General features: G+C 37.7%; 5 protein-coding genes and 2 pseudogenes across 6 annotated transcripts; 2 read left to right on the top strand and 5 right to left on the bottom strand.

Moving 5' to 3' along the window:
• Nucleotides 1–133: 133 nt before the first annotated feature.
• On the top strand, nt 134–2,573 carry LOC17896201 (putative dynamin-related protein 4A). Of its 2 annotated transcripts, XM_023787930.1 has the most exons (3): nt 134–623; nt 818–1,386; nt 1,434–1,624. In XM_023787930.1, exons 1-3 carry the CDS (start codon nt 185–187, stop codon nt 1,530–1,532), a joined length of 1,107 nt encoding a protein of 368 aa, XP_023643698.1. In that variant the 5' UTR covers nt 134–184; the 3' UTR covers nt 1,533–1,624. The 2 variants fall into 2 exon arrangements, with proteins under 2 accessions (XP_023643698.1, XP_006300628.2); XM_006300566.2 differs by having other exon boundaries at nt 818–2,573.
• A 1,396-nt stretch (nt 2,574–3,969) lies between these two features.
• On the top strand, nt 3,970–5,331 carry LOC17896240 (putative dynamin-related protein 4A). The gene is made up of 2 exons (XM_006301191.1): nt 3,970–4,555; nt 4,718–5,331. Exons 1-2 carry the CDS (start codon nt 3,970–3,972, stop codon nt 5,329–5,331), a joined length of 1,200 nt encoding a protein of 399 aa, XP_006301253.1.
• A 1,175-nt stretch (nt 5,332–6,506) lies between these two features.
• On the bottom strand, nt 6,507–8,469 carry LOC17894543 (FBD-associated F-box protein At1g60410). The gene is made up of 4 exons (XM_006300282.2): nt 8,412–8,469; nt 7,225–8,196; nt 6,996–7,136; nt 6,507–6,887 (listed from the first exon to the last, which is right to left on the bottom strand). The coding sequence occupies exons 2-4, from the start codon at nt 8,173–8,175 to the stop codon at nt 6,705–6,707; spliced, it is 1,275 nt and encodes a 424-aa protein (XP_006300344.1). The 5' UTR covers nt 8,176–8,196; nt 8,412–8,469; the 3' UTR covers nt 6,507–6,704.
• Nucleotides 8,470–10,533: 2,064 nt separating this feature from the next.
• LOC17894880 lies at nt 10,534–13,354 on the bottom strand (annotated as a pseudogene).
• Nucleotides 13,355–13,523: 169 nt separating this feature from the next.
• Nucleotides 13,524–16,309, bottom strand: LOC17894327 (annotated as a pseudogene).
• Nucleotides 16,310–17,059: 750 nt separating this feature from the next.
• LOC17895682 (1,4-dihydroxy-2-naphthoyl-CoA synthase, peroxisomal) lies at nt 17,060–19,501 on the bottom strand. Its single transcript, XM_023787626.1, has 9 exons — nt 19,124–19,501; nt 18,898–19,020; nt 18,503–18,604; nt 18,364–18,402; nt 18,123–18,221; nt 17,964–18,011; nt 17,778–17,873; nt 17,543–17,665; nt 17,060–17,378 (listed from the first exon to the last, which is right to left on the bottom strand). The coding sequence occupies exons 1-9, from the start codon at nt 19,385–19,387 to the stop codon at nt 17,262–17,264; spliced, it is 1,011 nt and encodes a 336-aa protein (XP_023643394.1). The 5' UTR covers nt 19,388–19,501; the 3' UTR covers nt 17,060–17,261.
• Nucleotides 19,502–19,881: 380 nt separating this feature from the next.
• LOC17896646 lies at nt 19,882–22,714 on the bottom strand. The gene is made up of 5 exons (XM_006300738.2): nt 22,384–22,714; nt 21,644–22,295; nt 21,361–21,560; nt 21,024–21,268; nt 19,882–20,922 (listed from the first exon to the last, which is right to left on the bottom strand). Exons 1-5 carry the CDS (start codon nt 22,650–22,652, stop codon nt 20,177–20,179), a joined length of 2,112 nt encoding a protein of 703 aa, XP_006300800.1. The 5' UTR covers nt 22,653–22,714; the 3' UTR covers nt 19,882–20,176.
• Between the last annotated feature and the right edge of the window lie 300 nt (nt 22,715–23,014).

The raw sequence follows: 23,014 nt of genomic DNA, 5'->3' as shown, positions 1-23,014 counted from the left end.
CAATATTATTACCATATTCTTGTGCTCAGGAAAAGCTTTTCAAACTTTTTCTACACAAAAGTTATAACACCCACTCTATATATATCTCACCCACCACCAAGAGCTCTTCACTCACTTAAACCTTTAAGTCTTTATCTTTCTCTTACTTTCTCTGTCTTTTTTTTCTAGTCTCAAGCAAAAAATAATGGGAGGCAGTAAGATGCCAAATGATTATGAAATTAACGTGGAAGGTGGTGGGATGATGTCTTCTCTTTCAATAGCCAACACAAAGCATGTCTCTAATGAAGCACCAATTGTGTCATCTTACAATGACCGGATCAGGCCATTGCTTGACACCGTCGACAGGCTGAGGAACCTGAATGTGATGAAAGAAGGGATTCAGCTTCCTACCATTGTTGTGGTTGGAGACCAGTCATCGGGGAAGTCGAGTGTTCTTGAGTCTTTGGCAGGAATCAGTTTGCCTCGTGGACAAGGAATCTGTACTAGGGTTCCTCTTGTGATGAGACTCCAAAGAAGTACTTGTCCTGAACCTGAGATATGGCTTGAGTTCAATGACAAAAGGGTTGATACTGACGAGGAGCATATCGCTGAAGCTATTAGCATCACAACTGAGGCAATTGCTGGTAACTTCTGACTTTCTCTTTATCACATTTTATTTAAAGTATTTTAAATGATATAAACCTAACATGAAACTAAGTATAATTAGAGCATATATGTGTTATTCAAGTAATCTGAACTTTCATACTGCAACATATTTAGCATATTTGATACTAATAAATATGTTTCTGGGAATTGTAAATATGTATCTATGTTGCAGGATCTGGTAAAGGGGTTTCAGACACTCCCTTAACACTCCATGTGAAGAAGGCTGGTGTTCCTGATCTTACCATGGTTGATCTCCCTGGGATAACTCGAGTTCCGGTAAACGGACAGCCTGAAAACATCTATGAACAGATCTCCGGGATGATTATGAAGTACATCGAGCCACAAGAATCCATCATCCTCAATGTTCTATCAGCTACAGTCGACTTCACCACCTGTGAATCCATCCGTATGTCTCGACAAGTCGACAAAACAGGGGAACGGACTCTGGCTGTGGTAACAAAAGCCGACATGGCTCCTGAAGGTCTCTTAGAGAAAGTTATGGCAGATGATGTGAGTATCGGACTAGGCTATGTCTGTGTAAGGAACCGGGTAGGTGATGAGACATATCAAGAAGCTAGGATGCAAGAAGAAATACTTTTCAAGACTCATCCACTGCTTTCCATGATGGACCATGACATTGTGGGCATCCCGGTTTTAGCTAAAAAATTGATGCAGATCCAGGGAACAATGATTGCCCGTTGCTTGCCCGACATAGTACAGAAGATCAAAGAGAAGATGGAAGTAAGTTACATTGAGTTGAATAAGCTGCCAATGGTAATGACTTCAACTCAAGAAGCTTTGATGACTTTCATGAACATCATTGGTTCTGCCAAGGAGTGTCTCCAAAGGATTCTTGTACAAGGAGACTTCATCGACTATCAAGATGATCAAACCATGCACTCTACTGCTCGTTTGGCTGACATGTTGGGCCAATTCTCAGACAATCTACAAGCACAGCCAGTAACAGAGGAGTTCTTGATGGATGAAATCAAAGTGCTAGAAGAGTGTAAGACAATCGGACTGCCTAATTTCATCCCAAGATCTGCGTTCCTAGCTATTCTCTCACAACGTATCGATGCAATCCATACTAAGCCGGTCGAGTTCATCACAGAAACATGGGGCTACATTGAAGACGTTATAATATCTGTTCTTACCAAATACTATGAAAATTTCCCACAGATTCAATCCTCAATCAAACGAGCCGGTCGGAATCTAATCACCAAGATCAAGGAACAGTCTGTGAACAGAGTAATCGAAATCGTCGAGATGGAGAAACTAACGGATTACACATGTTGTCCTGAGTACATGACAGATTACACACAGAAGATTGCTGCACAAAAAGACTTCATCTATACTGTAGTAAACAATTATTCGAACGTCCACTCATTAACTGGATATGGATTCGGGGAGGTTACGATCTCGCATCTTCGGAAGTATGACGCACAGCTGCTTAGGCAAGCGTTCGACATGAAGGTTAGAATCACAGCTTACTGGACTATCGTTGTACGCAGGATTGTGGATAACCTTGCACTCTACCTTCAGTTCTCTGTTAAGAATCTTGTGAACAATCAATTTCATAAAGAGATCGTTGCGGAATTGGTGAGTCCTGGAGGTGGAGGAGAAGTTGAGAAGATGCTGGAGGAGTCTCCATCGATGACGAGCAAGAGGGAGAAGCTGAAGAACAGTATTAAGGTCTTGAAGGAGTCCAAAGAAGCAGTTGCCGCCATTGTTGATCAAAATTCTGGTTAGAGAGATTGTTAAGCGATTGCTTCTTGGTGAAGGAAGATCCTGTTTTTAGGGTTTTACAACTCTGTTTTTAATTTGTACGCTTTAACGTGTATTGTTTTTTTTTTTTCATCCTGTCGTGTATGCTGTGTTCCTTGTTTAATAAATTAACTAGGTTCGGACCCGCGATGTAGCGCGGGGGAAATACTTATATATATATATATATAACCTTTAACGGATTTGAATATGTTACATTTTAATTTTATTGCAATCCAATCAATTACGATGAATCATATATTTGTAATTTGTATAATAAGTTTAAATAAAATAATAAAAGAAAAAGTGAGTAAATAATTATATATTGAGTTTTGATACAACTAAAACACGGTGAAAATTCAACAGCACGAAATAATATTTGTCGATAAAATATTCATTTTGATCATTTTGTAGTAGAAGTAGGAATATACGTAAAAATTACATATTACAATAAAAATTTTGAATGACCAACCTATAACAGAATTCATTTCGTAAAAAACCTTATTCATAACTCGCTTTATAATTATAACTGTGATTTTAACAAACTACCCGTGAACTACCTAAATTTTAAATAGTTTGATATATAATAGATTTTATCAGTAAAAATGATGTCTCCAAAATTACATTTATGTCTTAAATTTTTTTTTTCAATATTTTAAATTCTAAATTTTTTAATATATTTAAACCTTTTAATCATAATATTTTGAAACTTTTTAAAATTTTAAATATGCTCATGTAACAATGGTTTTAATATTGGTCATACTAATAATGATTTTAAACCATTGTCCAAAATATTTAATCGAGTGTAGTTGAGTATTATATGTCCGTTTTAAAAAATTCAAATTGCAGTATATGCAAAAAAAGTTAATTTTTTTATTAAATATTTATATTATATTGTACAATATCATTAATTAAAAATAAGATCAAATAAAAGTGAAAGAAGAATAATTATTATTTTAATAGATTATATTAAATTAGTTAGAGAAATATTTGGAAATCCTATAATTAGTTATGGAAATAATACAATTCTATAATTAGATATGGAAAGTATCCGATGTATGTATCCAAACCCAATTTAATATCCACTTTTGAAGTATCCAATTGTTGAAATCGGGTTAATTTTTTAATTTTGACCCGACCCGTATTTTATTTTGTACTTCTCTTTTACTAATATAGAGATGCTTTAATAAAATTTTATAAGTTAAAAACACACATTCAATGCTTTTGTTAATTTGGTAAAATAATAAAAGGTAAAATCAAATTAAAATATTTTTTCGAATTAAATTCTTTGAAGTCGTTGACAGCTAAAACAAAATTGAAAGATAGAGAGATAATACATGAAAATAATAATTTAACATTTACTATCTATTGTGCTAAAAACCATGAACGACTTTCAAACGTCTACTTCGTAAATGTTAGAAAAAAGAAACCAAACGTCACCAAAAACCACTATATATATGTCACCACATCAACGAGAGTCTCTTACACCAAAAACGCATCTTCTCTGTTTCTATCTTTTTTTTCCTTCTTTCTCGAACTATTTTATCAAATCTCAAGCAAAAAATGGAAGGCAGTAAGATCCCCAATGTTGATGAGCCTAATGTCGAAGCTGAGTTGGCCCCTCCTTCTTTAGCCAACGAGCATCCTAATGTCGAAACTGAGTTGGCTCCTCCTTCTTTAGCCAACGAGCATCCTAATGTCGAAGCTGAGTTGGCCCCTCCTTCTTTAGCCAACGAGCATCCTAATGTCGAAGCTGAGTTGGCTCCTCCTTCTTTAGCCAACGAGCATCCTAATGTCGAAGCTGAGTTGGCTCCTCCTTCTTTAGCCAACGAGCATGATGAGCCATCTGAAGTCCTTAACATCGTAGACGGGCTCAGCAACTTGAACCTGGGGAAAGAAGAGATCCAGCTTCCGACCATAGTCTTGGTCGGAGACCACGGTTATGGGATGTCTAGTGTTCTCGAGTCCTTGGCAAGAATCGGTTTGCCTCGTGGGCAAGGACAAAGCACTAGGTTTCCTCTAGTGGTGAAGCTTCAGAAAAGCTCTAACCCTGTCCCAGATATTTGCCTTGAGTATAAAGGAAAACTTGTTCCTACAGATGAGGATCACATAGCTGAGGCAATTGGTACTGCTACTGATGAAATCGCTGGTATGCTCTGCATTTATTTCTATGTCTCTCTTTTAGTTGCTGTAAACCTGCAAGAGATACTAGTGAGATCGAGACACTGAATATGAAACTTATATAGTTCATTTACTTACCACTCCCTGAAGTTATTGATTATGATTAGTATCTAATAATTTATTATTGCAGGATCTGGTAAAGGTGTATCAGACACTCCCTTAACTCTTCATGTTAAGAAGGCAGATGTTCCTGATCTTACGTTGGTTGATCTCCCTGGGATAACCCGGGTTCCTGTGGATGGACAGCCTAAAAACATCTCTACAAAGATCTCCAAGATGATTATGAAGTTCATCAAGCCAGAAGAATCCATCATCCTCAATGTTCTGCCAGCGTCAGTTGATTTCACAACCAGTGAGTCCATAAGTATGTCTAAGAAAGTCGACAAAAATGGGGAAAGGACTTTGGCTGTGGTCCCTAAGTCTGACATGTCTCCTGAAGGGCTCCTGCAGAAACTTACTGCGGATGATGTGAGCATTGGAGTTGGCTATGTTTGTGTTAGAAACCGGATAGGAGAGGAAACATTTGAAGAAGCTCGCAAGGAAGAAGAGATACTTTTCAGTACCCATCCAATGCTTTCCGTGATTGACAAGGATATCGTAGGCATTCCTGCTTTAGCTAACAAGCTGAAGCAGATCCAGGAAGCGATGATATCCCGACAAGCTGCAAAACCACCCCAATACAAATCAACCCGGCTGCGAATTCCAAGCCGCAGATACTCGCCTGATTCCTACATACTCACATAACTCCTACAATCAAGTAGTTATGCTATTTGTTGAGGAGCCATCTCTTTCACATCTCCATATTCTTGTAGGAGTTGAGGCTCCATCTCTCTTCTGTTCACCTATTTAAATAAATGAAAAGCCAATAATACAATCTTATTTAATTGCCACATCAAGTGTTGTTTGAGTTTTATGCTCTTGACTTCAACTAGCAGATATGGGACTACGTTGAAGTTGTTCTTTATTTACCAAATGTTCTGAACACTTTCCTGTCAGATCCAATCTTCCGGTCGTAATCTAAATCTGCAAGACAAAGGAACAATCTGTAATCAGATTAATTGAGATTGTTTTGATATCTGGAGAAGATGAATGATTCACACATGTAAACCATATTACATGACATCTTTTACTCAGAAAACTGCTTCACAGCACTTCCATCAGTTCTGTGTTGCACCGTATATTGGATATGGTTTTGGGGTTGTTACGGTTTCGTATCTTCTGAAGTATGACCGCGCAGTTGCTTAGTCAAGCGTTTCTGAACGTCGTCGTACGAAGCATTGTGTATAATTTTGCTTTCTACCTTTAATTCTCTGTGAAGCATCTAGTGAGGGAGATCTCCCAGAGAAGCTTAAGAACACTATTAAGCTCTTGAAGGAGTTTAAGGACGCTTTGGGCCATCTCTGATCAGAGTTTTAGGTACTGAGATGGTAAAGCAATTGCTTCTTGATGAAGAAAGGTCGTGTTTCTAGGGTTTGCTAATGTTTCTTTTTCAAAATTTGGGGACTTTTGTGATCTCTTTCTCTTTTCGCTTATGTGCTAAAACTGTTTTTTTTTTTTTTTGTACGCTTAAATTGGTTGGCAATTTAAAACAGAGATCTAATCTCTACATGTTTTAATCTTTGTGACAAATTAATGAAGCTTGTTTGCTCCTGAGTTAACTATCATGTTAAGTAAATTAAGATGATGTTCTAACAATGTATATTAGCTTTGGGTCTTTTTTCTTTCTGGCTTCAATTGTTAAATTTTATACCAAATAATGAACTGATACATACTAAAGCTTAAAATTAAGCTCTCTAGCTGTCGGAGAGATACAAAAGATATATTACAACGGATGGGAGATACAACTAAATTAAAGTAAGATTCATGTAAAGATGGGGAAAAAAGCAACAAACGTTAATGGAAATCACAGTAGGTTTCAATAATTGATTTAACATCCACTAGAAAAAACAAGGTCAACAAACATTACATAAAACCATGTCAACAAACATATCTGGAAAGTATTATTACAGTAACTGTAGGAAAGGTAAACTGAAGTTATAAGAGACAATATAATGTAAGCATGCATAACAACATTACAGTAGTGTCTCCTTGGAGTACTTTTGCTTTTCTTGATGATGTTACTCACGCCCAGTTACAAGAATTTTCCTCAAGGCAGTACAGTTTTCCCTAAAATATGATACAAGTACCTTTTTACTTGGTGTCTGTGGTGTCTTCAGATGAAGAGAGTGGAGAGAGGATAAGACACATTGAGGCACTGGTGAAAGTTCAATCTCCTCTATCTCTGGTATGTGGTCAAGTTCCTAATATTCATATAAACAAATTAAAACTATATATATGCTGAAAAGTTCTATATATTGGTATATGAATGTCAATGTAATAACATGAACAAAAAGGCAAATGAAACGCACCAGAATCAGCGAGTTTAGGTTCGTGCAGCATCCCAGAAAGGCTGCTAAATATTCCCAAGAAGATTCGATTAGCAAAACTTCCAATCGAGACAAATTATGAAATTTGGGCAACGTTGTCACCTCGGAGTATTCATGGATGACCTGTGTATAGCAAGAAAGAATGTAACAATGTTAGAAATGAAATTGTATACAATCTTATATTAAAGTGCATAATCACTTAGACGTATACATGTAATGTTCGGGCAGAGATTGTCAGTTCTTGAAACTTGGATATCCCAATAAGGAAGTTGCAGATCTTCATAACATCCAAATACTCGTAAAGGTCAACGTCCTCAAACACAATATCGACGTCTGCTTCTGCTGAGAGACCAATATTGCTTATGATAAAGCCCTCAGGCTGGAAATCACTGATACTCATATACTCGAGTCTCGGAGCATCGATTACAACATCGGGATCTCGTTCTTCTTCCTTGGGACGCTCTGACATCAATGTGAAGGTTTTCAGTGACTGCGACTGAACACACACAAGTTCAAGATCATCTTGATAATGCGTAACCACTGTTAACTCCTCAAGAACCGGACAGCTTGATATGAGATTCTTGAAAACGTCACCGCCATCAAACTTGACCCCCTCCAGTTGCATAATCTTGACACGAGGTAACGAGACCGATTCAGCTCCTGGATCATCGAAGACAACAGTGTAGAGATTCAAGTCCACCAATGTGGAGCTTGAATAGAGGGAGAGAGGCATCCTAACTAAGGCTGCATCATTACTGACCATGTTGATAAGAGTGAGATGAGAGACTCCACGCCTAACCACTTCGTCTAACGTAGACACAAAAGGCTCATGAGAGTGCCCATTAACAACATCATAGACCAACTTGAACGTGTCCAACTTTAAAGAAGGCGGCTTAGAATCCAAGAAGTAATCTATGAAGTCGAGCAACTCGAAATTAGTATCTATGAAGTCACTGAAATGCAAATCCAAAACAGGAACTTCTGACCAGAGATTCTCCCAACGGCGATTGAAATAACTAGTGCCAACGGACTCCTTGGTAGAGAGATGAGTGAGGATCCGAACTAACACATCACATGGCAGGTCGCTTATCCTATCTCTGCCCACGTTGGTTTTGATACGCTTCTTGTTCCTTACAGATGTGTTTAGAGACGTCCTCAACATAGCCTCGACCTCCTCGAAACCCTAAATTTCACACAAAGCTACAAATGTTACTTTACTATTAGTATTACGGTATTAGTCACCGTTCAAAGTACCAAAAATTAGGGCAGAGAGAGGGAGAGACAAGAGGAGCAGAGATTAGTGAAGAGATTAGGACAGAGGTTAGGGTAGAGATTAAAGTAGAGATTACAGCTGAGATTAGAGCAAGACACAGAGAGAGAGGAGAAATGAAGAAGAACCTTGAAAGCGAAAGAGAGTTGAACCCTTGAGTTAGCACTTAGCAGGCAGTGATCTTGTTCCTAGATTTTGTGATCTTGTGGCTAAAATTTTGTGTTTTCTTTGACAGTCTTCTTGAGGGATTACAAAAGTCCACAAAGACACGTGGGTGTCGTGACCATTCAAATTTCAATCTTTTGTTGACTAATTTTGGGTATTTCATTTAAAAGTAATTTTTTTTTCTTTACTATAAATGATTGACTATATCTTATCTGTCTTTCATTTTCTACTTTTGTAATTAATATGGTCCAAATATTTATGTTTTTAACATAAATTTTCCAATATAAATAGTAAAAAGATAATTTATATAAACACATCATATTTTTATCACAAAAATAAACACATCATATTTTCATAATATAGCATAATATTTTTAATTATTTATAATTAATTTTTAAACTTACTTTAGTTAACAATTAACTAGATACTTATAAAGCAAAATATAAGTAAATTGTAAGAACTTTGTAAGTGAATTTATGGATATAAACAATAGAAAACTAATAATTTTTTATTTTAAAATTTCCAAAATTTAAATACTAAACATTATTACATATGTTTATACTTTGTAAAAATATTGTTCAATCTTCTTCGTTTAAATTGTCAATGTTCATATATAAACCGTAAACCCTTTGTTGAGTAAATAACTAAGGCCATGAATGGATGCTGTTTTTCAATTTAGTTTTTGGATTTGGTTTTTAGTTTTTGATTTATAGATTTTAGTTTTATATTTTTTTATTAGCTTTTTGTATTCAAAATCCTAAAAATAAGGTTTTTGGTTTTTGAAAAATAACGTATAAAAACTAAAAACTAGATTCCCTAAATTTTAGGAGCCTTAAAAATCTAAACTCATGAATGTAAGATTACAACAAAATAGTTTTACTAAATTTTAGGGAATCCAAAATTTTAAAATCTTGATTGTTTGAAAATTATTATTTCAAAAAAAAAAAAAAATCTCTTCCAAATCTACAAAACATTCAAGGCCTAAATTTTCAATGTTCATTTATTTTTTTTTCTTTAATAGTAAAACTTTTCCATTTTACTTTTTAACGATATTAATTTTATTTAAATCCTTCACCAAATATATATAAGAGCATCTCCAGCGGCCGCCTGAGAGATGGTATCTCAAAAAAAAAGAAGTTAAAATAATAATAAAGCATGAGTGAGAAGCAGAAACGTCTCTCATTTGAGGAGAGTTTCTGCCACATGTCTTTAATAGATTGGTTGTAATATCTTTTTATCTTTTAAAATTTTAATTAAATAAATTATTTAACACAAATGATTATAATATTATTTTTGAGAAACTGTGAGGGTATCACACCGTTAAAGATGCTCTAAGACCATTTACAGCGGTCATTTTTTATAAGTTACTCTTTATTAAAATAATAATAAATTTGAAGAAAAATATGAGGAACATTGCTTATTTAAGCTATTTAGGAAACGTTGCCTAAATATTTGTCAATTATTTATTGGTTCACTTATTAAAAAAAATAATAATTAAAATATAATTATTTAATTAATGTTTGAGGAACGGAGATTGTGTCAAGAATTCCCTATTTGATAGAAACGAAAACGAAGTTACTTGTATATATGATCCATTTTTCAAAGATGAATCCATTTACTTGAAGTGTCCACTTCGACACTAAAGGCGCATCCAAATTTTTAATTGTTAGGCTACGAATGGTAACCATACCACACTTCAAAACCGCACCGCAACAATGCTGTAACAGTGTCAAAATATTTGCATATACATATATATCTATGTATTTTTGTTATTATTTGAACCAAACCACATTTCTTCTGCAGTGAAAAACATAGTGAAAAACATAGTTCCCATTCGAAGCCTTAGTTCAATGATGAAATCTGCAAGAACTAGCTACTTAATTAGCACAAATATACATGTAATATTTTTTAATAATAAGAAAAACTGTCTTGGCAGTTGGTAGTGTGTATGCGGATTTTTCTAATCATAATATGTAATTTCAAAAATTGTATCAAAAACGATTAGGGAAAAGGCTCAGAACTCAGAAGGTCAAGGATGGAACTGAAAAAAAGAAAAAACGATCTCAACAACAAAGAACCAATCTCTTAAAAACGATTCTGATCAACAATGGCGGCCACAGCTTCCTTGGCCTCCTTCAAGAGCTTGATACTATTCCTCAGCGTCTCTCTCTTACTCGCCACCAACGGAGACTCCTCAAGCATCTTCTCAACTTCTCCTGTATTCATCAATACCTCGGCAATCTCCTTCTGATATTGATTGTTCACAAGATGCTTCACAGAGAACTGAACGTACAGTCAGTGGCGGATGCAGAGGTCATTTTTGCATGGGGCACAATCTAAAGAATTTGGAATTTTTTTTGCTAATTGTAACAGATATGCTACAACACTTAACTAAAACTATAAGGATTATGAAAATGAGTATGGGGCACTTGCCCCACCCCTCATATCAAACGCCTTAATATCAAACGCCTGTTGCAGTAATTCTTCGTGATACTTCCTTAGATGCGTAATATGAACGTTTCCGAGTCCAGTAAACGCGAAGAGAAGTTGGTTCGAGTTCTTTACGGCATCGATGAAGCTTCCTTGCGCAGCAATCTTCTGTGTGTAAAGTTTCATGTACTCAGGGTTACATGTGTAATCCGTCTGTTTCTCCATCTCCACTATTTCGATGACTCTGTTCACTGATTGTTCCTTGATCTTGGAGATAAGATTGTGACCAACTCTTTTGATTGTGGATTTGATCTCGGGGTGGTGTTCAGAGTATTTGGTAAGAACAGACGAAAGAACGCCTTGTACGTAGTCCCATACCTCTTTGATGAACTCGACCGGCTTAGTATGAATAGCATAAATGCGTTGTGAAAGAATGGCTAAGAAGGCAGATCTTCGGATGAAGTTAGGCAATGTGATAGATTTGCACTTTTTTACCACTTTGATTTCATCCATCAAGAACTCATCTGTGGCGGGCTTGGGCTGAGATTGAAGATCATTCGAGAATTGGCTTAACATATCAGCCAAATGAGCAGTAGCGTGCATGTTTGAATCATCTGGAAACTCCAAGAAATCTCCGTCGACAAGAATTTTCACGAGAGATTCCTTAGTTGTCATAATGATATTAGTGAAAGTGATCAAAGCGTCTCCTGAAGAAGTCATTTTGAAGTTACTCTCTCCAGGAGACCTTCAGGAGCCTTGTCTACCTTTGTCACAACAGCCAGAGTTAGTTCCCCATTTTTGTCAACTTTCCTAGACATACAGATGGACTCACAGTTTGTAAAGTCGCTTGTAGCTGGCAGAACATTGAGGATGATGGTTTCAAGTGGCTCGATTTGCTTCATAACCATCGCTGCTATCTGGTCATAGATGTTTTCTGGCTGCCCATTCACGGGCACACGAGTTATCCCAGGGAGATCAATCATGGTAATATCAGGAACACCAGCCTTCTTCACATGTAGCGTCAGGGGAGTGTCTGAAACACCTTTACCAGTTCCTGCAACATAACCATTCACAATTACTCATTATTTTAATCATAAGTGAGAATCAATCCATTTGCTAGTAAGAAACATTCATAGTTTTTTTTCTTTCTGGTTTAATATGAACATCAATAGTTACAGCATGAAAAAACAGATTTCTCAGTTAGGAATTCCAAAAGCAAACAACTACAGAGGCTCAGATATATACGTTTAGGTTTTTGCTTTCAATATGCATAGATTCTCATTTGGAGAGTCTATCTTGCTGGTTTATATCAGATACTATATTTAGTACTGTGATAAAGAGAAAGTGAGAAGTTACCTGCGATAGCATCAGTTGCTTTACTTATAGCTTCAGAGATATGGTCCTCATCAGTAATAGTAATTGTTTCGTTATTAAACTTGAGCAAGATCTCAGGTACATGGCTAGTACTATTTTCGAGTCTCATCACAAGGGGAACCCTAGTGCATATATTTTGCCCACGAGGCAAGCTGATTCCGGCCAAGGACTCTAAGACACTAGACTTTCCAGACGACTGGTCTCCAACCACAACAATGGTGGGAAGGTGGATGCCTTCACTCATCACATTTAGGCTCCTAAGCTTGTCGATAGTGTTTAGCAACGGCCTGATCTGGTCACTGTAAGCAGAGACAATTGGCGCAGCATTGGTCTGGACATGGTTGTTGTCGGTTGTGTTGACAATAGCAAGAGAAGACATCCCAGCTTCGAGGTTTGATTCATACACTTCACATCTTACTGCCTCGTATTTTTGCTCTAGAGAAAGGAAACAAAAGAAAGAAGACGGAAGGAGAGAAGTTTTTTTGGTGAGTGAGATTCTTCTTTGTTGATGAGAGTCGTAGATACATATGAGAAGAGTCGTAAACACCAAACGTACATAGGAGAGTGGCTCATGGTGACGTTTTGGTGTTTTAAGAAGAAGTTTGAACGTTGTGTATGGCTTTCAGTAAAAGAGATCGTAAACTCTTAACTTTCATGTGTGTGGTATATGTAAAGATTATACCATTTGCGCTCTCACACCTTTTGGAAAGTTGAAAGAGTCTTAAGCACATATAAATTCTCCATATTTTAATTAAAGCTTAATAACATTCAAACTATATACAGTAACATTAATTTGGGATGAAAGTGTTTATTTTTGTTTTAAAATGAGATTCATGAGATATAGTGGGATGAAAGTGTTTATTTTTTTGTTTTAAAATGAGATAGGATTCAAGTTTTGGGCACAGACTTGCTATCTATAGTAATTCAAAGTAATTGTTGCATTTTTACAATCTCAAGACCTATGACATTTTCTATGGTGATTTATCTAGGATTTACAAAAGCTTGTTATCTCCGCAGGTTTACCAACAACATTGCTCGATCGAGCGAAGGATGAAGAAGTGAACCATTTCTTTTCGAAGAAACTTAGAACTTGAGAGTTCATAACTTGACATGAGAGTTCATTTCAAACGGTAAATACAACATAACGTAGCGTTCTAAAGCGATAAAAGAAAATAAACATAGGCCAGAAAATTCAAAAAGTTCTACAAAAGGCCCAAAGCCCAACTCCAACGTCAGACAACCCGACCCGACTTCAGTGTAGAAGCACTCGCTTAACCAGAGTTTTGATCAACAATGGCAGCCACAACGTCTTTATACTCCTTGAGAAGCTTGATACTGTTCTTGAGCTTCTCCCTCTTGCTCGCCACCGACGGCGATTCCTCCAGCATCCTCTCAATTCCTCCGCCTCCTCTTGTATCCACCATCTCAGCAACAATCTCCTTCTGAAACTCACTGTTGACAAGGTTCTTCACAGAGAATTGCAGATACAGCGCAAGATTATCCACGATCCTTCGCAATACAATGGTCCAGTAAGATGTGATCCTCATCTTCATATCGAACGCTTGCTGCAGCAAATGAGCATGATACTTCCGTAGATGCGAAATCTTCACATCCCCGAATCCAGGTAAAGCAAAGCACTCTGGTTTATTCTCATCGTGAAACACGGCATTGATGAAGTTTTGCTGTGAAGCTGTCTTCTCCGTCCAAGATGACATGTAATCTGGGTTACATGTGTAATCCGTAAGCTTCTCCATCTCGACGATCTCAATTACTCTGTTCACCGAACGTTCCTTAGTCTTGCTCATTAGATTACGACCAGCCCTTTTGATTGAAGATTGAATCTGTGGGAAGTTGTCAGAGTATGTAGCAATGGCTGATGAGATCACAACTTCAATGTAGTCCCATATCTGCTTGATGAACTCAACCGGCTTGGCTTGTATACCATCCACATGTTGTGAGAGGATTGCTAAGAAAGATGATCTTGGTATAAAATTAGGCAATCCGATACATTTGCACTCTTCTAGGATTTTTATCTCATCCATCAAGAACTCTGAAACGGCCTCAGATTGGGCTTGTAGATTATCTGAGAACCCGTTTAACATTTCAGCTAGGCGGGCAGTACAATGCATGCTTTGATCATCTGGGTATTCAGAGAAGTCTCCTTGGACGAGAATTCTTAAGAGGGACTCTTTTGCTGAGCCAATGACATCCATTAGTGCCATCAACGCTTCCCCGGTAGAAGCCATTACTATCGGAAGCTTGTTAAACTAGAGGACGCTGATTTCCATCTTCTCGTTTATTTTCCTTTCGATTTCAGGCAAACAACGGGATATCATCATTCCCTGGATCTGTGTCAACTTGTGAGCTAAAACAGGGATGCCCACAATGTCATCATCGATCAAGGCTAGTAGTGGATGAGTCCTGAAAAGCAACTCTTCTTGCATCCGGGCTTCTTCATATGTCTCTTCTCCAATGCGGTTTCTCACACAGACATAACCAAGTCCGATACTTACATCATCCGCAGTTACTTTCTGCAGGAGCCCTTCGGGAGCCATGTCGGCCTTGGTGACAACAGCCAGAGTCCGCTCACCAGTTTTGTCAACCTGCTTTGACATACGTATGGACTCACAAGTTGTGAAATCAACTGTGGCTGACAGAACATTGAGGATGATGGATTCTTGTGGCTCGATATACTTCATAACCATCCCGGATATCTGTTCATAGATGTTTTCTGGCTGCCCATTCACGGGCACACGAGTTATCCCAGGGAGATCAACCATTGTAATATCCGGAACACCAGCCTTCTTCACATGGAGCGTCAAGGGAGTGTCTGAAACACCTTTACCAGATCCTGCAACATAAGTATTCACAAGTACTTATCAAAATCAAGACTTCCATAGGTTAGTCTGAACACTATAACACTCTGTCTGAAGTTCCACCAAATAGCAAAACTAGTGTAACAACATAACGAAAAATAATCAGATCACTTAAGACCCACTCGGTGTTACAGAATCCTATTCAGACATCTAGCACTATTATTCAGTTATCTATGCACATGTTATTTTAGGGACTTCTGTATCAGTAGCTAGCTCGTTTGATTGTGTATGTACTAGATAAAGGTATCGCTATTATCTCTAGACACCTACTAACACCTATAGCACATTATAAACCCACATGTAGATTCAGCGACGTTAATACAAGTAGCTAGCCAATTTTGATACTGCATATGTTAAATAAAGGTGTATTTTTCAAATTTTCAGAATCCTATAAACACCTCTAGCATTAGTTCTAAACTGTAAATGCATATGTAGTATTTTCAGGGACTTCTATACCAGATTACCAGTAGGCAGTAGCTAGCTCGTTTTAGATGTGGCATGCATCAGATAAGGTTGCATTTTTAGAGTCTTGCAAGTTTTAAACCAAACATATTTTGACAGTAAGGGGAGGGAGAGATTCAGAACGTACCAGCTATCACATCAGTTGCAGCACAGATAGCTTCAGCTATGTGTTCCTCATCAGTATGAACAACTGAGTCATTATACTCAAGCCAGATCTCAGGGTGACGGCTTAAGCTTCGCTGAAGCCGCATCACAAGCGGAACCCTGGTGCAGATTCCTTGCCCACGAGGTAAACTGATGCCGGCCAAGGACTCAAGAACACTTGACTTCCCTGAAGACTGATCTCCAACCACAACAATGGTGGGAAGCTGGATCCCTTCCCTCATCACATTGAGGTTCCTTAGCTTGTCCACAGTATCAAGTAACGGCCTGATCCGATCATTGTAAGAATGTATAATCGGTGCTTCGTTGAGAATCACATCTTTATGGTCGTGAGAATTCGTCTGGACAACAGGAAGAGAAGGAGAGGCTCTAGTGACAACATGCTTCTTAGAACCTTTCATTTTCTTCTTTGAGAGAAGACAATGGTGGAGGAGATAGAGAATGAACAGAGAAGTTGTAAGTGTGAATATGCTTTCTGAAGATATGCAAAGACAGAGAGACATAGAGATATTAGAACTGGTGTACGAGTTATATATATATATATAAAAGAAGAAATGTCTAAGTAAGTTAATAATGATTACATCTACGAGCTCATAGCTGAAGCAAAAATCATTTTCATAATTTTTTGTAAGTTCGGTATATATTTGTTTATAGGTATCATGATTATTTGTGTTACTGTTTCCTAGTGCGAACAACTTGTAGTCTTCTCCCAACGAGTCTCTATGCTCAATACGTTCCGTCATTTCAATCTTTTCGTAATTTTTTTTTAAAATTTTCAGCCCACGAAAACGTCACCAAAAGCAGCTATATGTCTGTGATTGATTTGATAACCATCATTTTGGTTTAAAGGTGTAACTTCTAATTACTAGTCTAATCAGTAGAGGCTGGTTCAGTTAAATTGGAACTGGAATGACTTTTGACGGGTTTCTAGCTGGACTAGAATTTGTTGACCGGCTCATATATGAAGCTGGCCCAAAGTAGTTGCAAAAGCTATAGACTATTTCAGTGGTCGCCAATTAAAATATCATATATAGACAGCACTGCGAGCAAATGTAATCTCTGACTATGGTTTCAGGAATAAGATGGTGTTTAACATAAAGGTGGTAATGGCAGCGGCGGTTTCTGAAAGACAAATCTGTTTGTGGATTAGGTTCTTTAAGCTTACCATTCATAACTTAGAGTAAGTAGTGCTGCGTAATGCGTATCAAAGAAAATAGAAGAAAGTTTGTCGCAGAATAACTAGGTATTAGTTTTACATACAAATACATTTGGTCTAAGACGAATTGTTGTTCGTCCCAAATATAGAGTGAACAAAATTGTTGATGCATTAGTTTTGCTTTATACATAACATCCATTCAAAACGTTTCCCCTTTTTATAAATTCAAATTTATTTTCATAAAATCATTATTGTTTTGGTAAGTCAAAACAAACAAATGAAGAAAAAAGGACTTGGATTGAAATGAGTACAGATGTTGTAATGAAAACACCTGAACTGAGCTAGAAGCGAGTCTAAGGTCGCCGGGGGAATTTAGAAAAGTCTGGTGGTCGGCGTTGCATATAAGCAGTTCTTCCTTCGGTAGCTTCTTCGGTTCCATAGAATAAGAGTGTCGCATCGCCACCAAGTCCCTGCAGCAAGAAAAGTTTGTAAATCCGTTAAATACTGTATGCTAGTAGGTTGCTTTAAAACTGAACGGATCCATATTTGTGACTACAATGAGTTTGCGACTTTGATTGCAAATTTGACTATAGGATTTTTGTTCCTTTAAAACGTTTAGAGACTAAGCAAGTACCTGAAGTCCAGCATGGCCATCATCAACTGCATTGAGTGCTGCCTTAAGCACTCGAATTGCAGTTGGGCTGTTCCGTAAGATTTCCCTACACCACTTCACTGTTTCTTTCTCCAAATCCTCTAGCTGAAACAGAAAATAGATCTCAGTGAAGAAATCAAACAATTACAAGCAAGCAACTAGAGTGATTTATCTTGTGAATTTGTGACGACACTACGGGTTTATTAATTAACTTTACCGGAACAACTGTATTGATAAGTCCCATTTTTTCTGCTTCTGAAGCTGTGTAGAACCTTGTCATGAACCACATTTCTCGTGCCTTTTTAGGACCAACCTGTTTTATTTTCAAACAGTTTGATCAGTCCATGTTTACAAGATTTTCGATGTTGCATCACAGAATTTTTCAGTTCTATCGGGTATTTACCAGACGAGACATGATGGAACTTCCATAACCAGCATCAAAACTTCCAACCTGCAGACATGAAGTTGGTTTACAAAATCGATTGGGATTAGTAATAATAAATAACTCTAGCTCCCACTTTACTGACATATTCAAAACTGAAACAAAGGCCAGAGGGAAAACCTTAGGACCCGTTTGACCAAAAATAGCATTATCAGCTGCAATTGTCAGATCGCAAACCATGTGCAAGATATGTCCGCCTCCAACAGCATAACCAGCAACCTGACTCAGTCCAAAAGCAAGCAGATCAGCCACGAGAAATGCTCTCTGCCCATGGGGACAGATGCACCCTAACATAGCTAGTCGAACCAGGATCAACACAAAGAAGCATAGAGTAAACTAGCAGTTGTTTGAAGGTGCTTACCATTGCGATAACTGGCTTTGGCAATCTGCGGATTTGAACCTGAGTATGAACAGAAGAAGGAAGGTGGAAAATACATTAATCCAATAGGATGAGGAAACCCAAACTTTTGTTTTAATCGTTTTGTAGATCAAAGACACACCTGAAGATCAAGAACATTAAGGCGGCCAACATCATTGGGATCAGCATAGCCGTCTGGTGTTCTCAACGCCTGATCACCACCACTGCAAAACGCTTTTGTTCCCTAAACGATCAAATATTACTATTCAGAACAGTAGTTTCAGAAACAGGTATCAAAAACAGAGGAACACTGTTGAGCTCAGTGTCATCAACTCCAAAGTATAAGATCTAACCTTGGCACTACTAAGACTCAAAACAAAGCTAACAGCTAGACACTGACTTAGTACCATAACATTCACGGATCAACTTCTATAAGGTTCTGGATCATCATTTTATTGTTCCATAACATTTAACTAGTACATATCAACTCAGATGTTAACGACTAACACAAAGGAACACAAAATATCAAGTATTTACCTTGCCGGTGAGTATGATGACTCCTACAGAGCTGTCATCTCTAGCATCATCAAACGCACGCATAAGCTCCTTCACAGTCTGAGGCCGGAACGCGTTTCTTCTCTCTGGCCGGTTTATAGTAATCTACATAAACCCCAAAAGAACAAAATAAATTTCAAATCAAAACACCCTCGACCAAAAACATAACTCTCTCAGGAATTTCATCAAACAGTTAACAAGCACAAACCTTTGCAATGCCTTCATCAAGGGCTTTCTCATAAATAACGTCAAAAAACTCCTTTTCTCCGTCACCGAAAAGTTCAGCTTTTTTCCAAACGACTTCATGGGTCGGAACTTCACCGTGAACCTTATGGAAACTATCATTCATCGACGAAGCAATACAGAGTTCCACTGAGTCAACGCGAGATGAACCCAATCCCATAGGACTGAGATGATTGGTAACGACGGACATCCGCCGGGTCGCCGTGCCGAGCTCCTTCGAATCCGCCATTAGAGAAGAAGACTCGAGATAGAGAAAGATGATAACGATGATGATAATGACCAGAGATTGTATAACATGGACTTTGACAATGATGATAACAATTCATATTTTAATTAAGAAAAATAAAATCATAAAGGTAGAAGCTTTGCAGAATCAGAGGAAGTGGACAGAATTGCTTCGCGCCACTGTTTTTTACTGTATACAAAAACGTTTTTTGACGATGAGATAAGATAAGGCAAAACGCAGAAAAACGTGCGTTTCACTTTCTTCTTCATTGGATATTTGACTACATAATAATACTAACCTAAGACGATCTTCAATAGACAAATCTTGGTACCGGTTTGGTTTACAAGTTTTGTCACCATTGTCTCAATAATATTCTCGGACATTCTTACTTGGAGATGAACTAAATACTCTCTGCTTGATTCAGTTGGCGGCTAGTTCAATCAACATCTTGCTCTCATCTGGTCCTCATTGAAACGTCATATAAAATTCATCAACAATGCAGGAACATTGATAAGCCACATCAAAGATTCAATAGTACAGAGTTATATTGTTTTGAAATAAACCTGTTTTAATGAAAAAGAAAAAATATGGTGAGAAGGATTTACACTTGAACATTAGGATGAGAAAAAAGCAACAAAGAAGGAACGATTGGTGTTAGAAGCTATTAACTAAAAGTCTAAAACTATAACTAACCGTCTATGAATTCTAACTCTGAAACTACGCAAGATCCTGATGTGTTCTTATAAGCCAATACAAGCAGTGATCTATGCTACCCACTATCTCATCTCTAACTTATCGCTTTCGTTTCTGACTCCTTTTCTTTGTAAAGGCAGCAATAGAAGCAGGAATGCCTACGGTTGTTCTGCCTTTCTTACAACCCCATTTCACAGGCAGATCATTGACTATTTTGCTGATATCATTTGTTCCGCTTAATTGCACCAACTGCTTTATCTGATCAAGCATCTGCAGCGTCAATGCCATTGAAAGATCCAAGGCTATTGAGTCATCCATAGGTGTCATCTTTATGGTTCTTATTTTTTCTTTTAAGGACCGCAAGGACATTGAGTCACCATAGCCTTCACGGTTTTCACAAATTGTGTTTACCTTTATAATGTGTTTGCATAAGTTCCCTTGCAAAGACCAAGCGCAATCACAGAAGGCAAACTCAGAACCCGGATTCCACACAACTCGTGTTACATTGCTATCTTTCTGAGACTGAACCTTTGCAACAAGGATGTTGTTTTCATCTAGTGTAACAGCAGAGTCTGGAATCTCTGTTGCTCGGTGCCACGAAGTAGAAGCTATGTATTCTTCTTTAACGTTTTGGAAAGAATCACTTTCATCGGCATACCGATCAAGCCAATAACTAGAATGGAGTTCAGTCGTCAGCTTATGTACCAACCAATCTACTCTCTGAAGGGCACCGAGGTGTGTATCATCAAACAATTTTACTTTAAGCTTTATATGGTAAGCTTCTATAGCACCACATGCTTCTTGGCTTGCAAGTGGAAGACTTTTTATAGTTGATAGCCACATTCCTACAAATATTGAAGAACACATAAGGCACTAAGACCAGGAGTTCCCATGACCACCAGTTAGCAGCAATCCCAGAATGAACAGAATAAGCTAAATATCTAACCTATTTTTGGCAACCAGGTGGATGTGAAATACTGCATGAAGGCGGTTTGATCAACAAAATCTTGAGTGAATCGTTCTAGAGCCTTTGGTGTATCTACTTCATCCCAAATGCTGTACACAAGTTCTCCCAAACATTTGAATAACTTTCTTTGAGCCTCAATGCCATCACACTTCTTCACAACATTCCGAAGCCATGATCTACGAACACGCCAGAGAGAGAAAAGGATGGGGCAACAAAATGTGTCCCTGGAAAAATAAAAACGGATCTGAGTCAGTTTAATATACACTTGTTATCCAATTTAGAACATTTTACAGCGTTGAAGCATCATCATTCATGCCTTATGGGATCAATCTCTGTTGCAGCATCGTCAATGATAAAGCCGTTGATTTTGAAACCAGGCTCAACACTCTGGGCGCGTTGGAGTAGTATTTTCATCCACTTCTCAACATCAGATTTCAAATAGCTACGAGAGATAATCCAAGCGACAGGGAGAGCATGATGTCTTGAATCAAATACAAGAAGAGTACACAGAGGATACTGCCATAATGTTTAAGATATCAGGACTAAAGCACATAACTCTGGCAAAAAGCAGACAGACATATAATTAAGATCCATCTTACCTTGAGTCTCTTTATCCCAAATGTCGAATCAGCTGCAACGAGACTACAATGCCCAAAACGCACAAATTGCTGCAACTGCCACTCTGTTTGAATCCCCAGCATAAACTGATCAGTTTCCGAAGATTCCTGATAAAAGAAGATTGATTTCTTGTTGCGCTCAGCCCAAATCTTGATACTAGCTTGATCATCTAAATCCAGCTCATGAGTGGAACGTTTGATAATCATCCCAAGTTTATGAACATACTGAGAGGCAAGACTATTGACATTTGCATCAGAACCACAGTACCTCTGAATCCCTTCAATATGTTTCTCCAAAACGTTTTCTTCAGGAATCCCAAGATAGATCATAGACATAGTTTGCTGCTGAATCTCATTACATATATAAGGAATCTTCTTAGCGCCAGGACCAATAGCATCTCTATCAAGAGGTCCATGACAAACAAACCCAGCTTTGTTCACATGTCGTCTCTCATTGTATATGAGAAGCGCAAGAGAAGGACGAGCATAGAGTCGTTTAACCACAAAATGACAAGTACATCCTCTCATAGACTGAGGTCTCGCAGCTCGGTTTCTAGTGTTGAGACGGTACTTTCTGCTGGGCAAAACACCACCACCTTCACCATAGTTCTCAGGACCAAATGAACACCAATACCTTCAATAAGAAGTAATACAATTGAAACCCACAAGTGAAAAAAAAATGAGATTTTTAGTTACTTGGGAGAAGGTTTGAAGAAACTCACAGTCTATATTCCAAATACTCGTCGCTCTTGTACTCTTTGAGACTGCCTCGAGAACGTTTCCTTCCTCTTTCGATGTGAAATCGTGTTGGGCACTCTGCATTTGAGCATTCTCCGATGATGAATTCATCGACCCTTGCGTATGGAACAAGTGCTACTTCGTCGTGATGCTCCGACGTTCCGAATTTGGTCCAGGTCAAATCAGCCCATGAAAAGTCTTCTACGTGTGGGTTTTGAACTGGAATCTCTTCTAATGATTCGACTATCTCCATCTCTGTGTATAGTTTTAGAGTGAACTGTGCAGCGACTGCACAGGCCCCAGAAAATTAGGGTTTGTGTTGTTTTCTACAGAAGAATTGAAATGGGAAGGAGGATGAAGAATACTGGAAACGAAATGAGGAGTTTTATTACAAAAGAACCCTTGTACTATTTATTTCTTTCAAAACTCGACCCATACAGTTTCTCTTTTGTTAATTTTGGCCTTTTGTATTTAATTATTCAAAAAGAGCCTTAACTAATGATGATGTGTTGTTGTTATAGCTCAATGTAAACGATGAATCTCACACCCTTAGATGTAAAAAGTCATATCTGTTATATTATTAGTTGTTATGTTGCCAAGATAGCTTTTGTCTCA

The sequence above is a fragment of the Capsella rubella genome, unplaced genomic scaffold (genome assembly GCF_000375325.1).
Source record: "Capsella rubella cultivar Monte Gargano unplaced genomic scaffold, Caprub1_0 scaffold_2, whole genome shotgun sequence".
NCBI lineage: Eukaryota > Viridiplantae > Streptophyta > Magnoliopsida > Brassicales > Brassicaceae > Capsella > Capsella rubella.
This window is presented reverse-complemented; position numbering and strand designations above follow the sequence as displayed.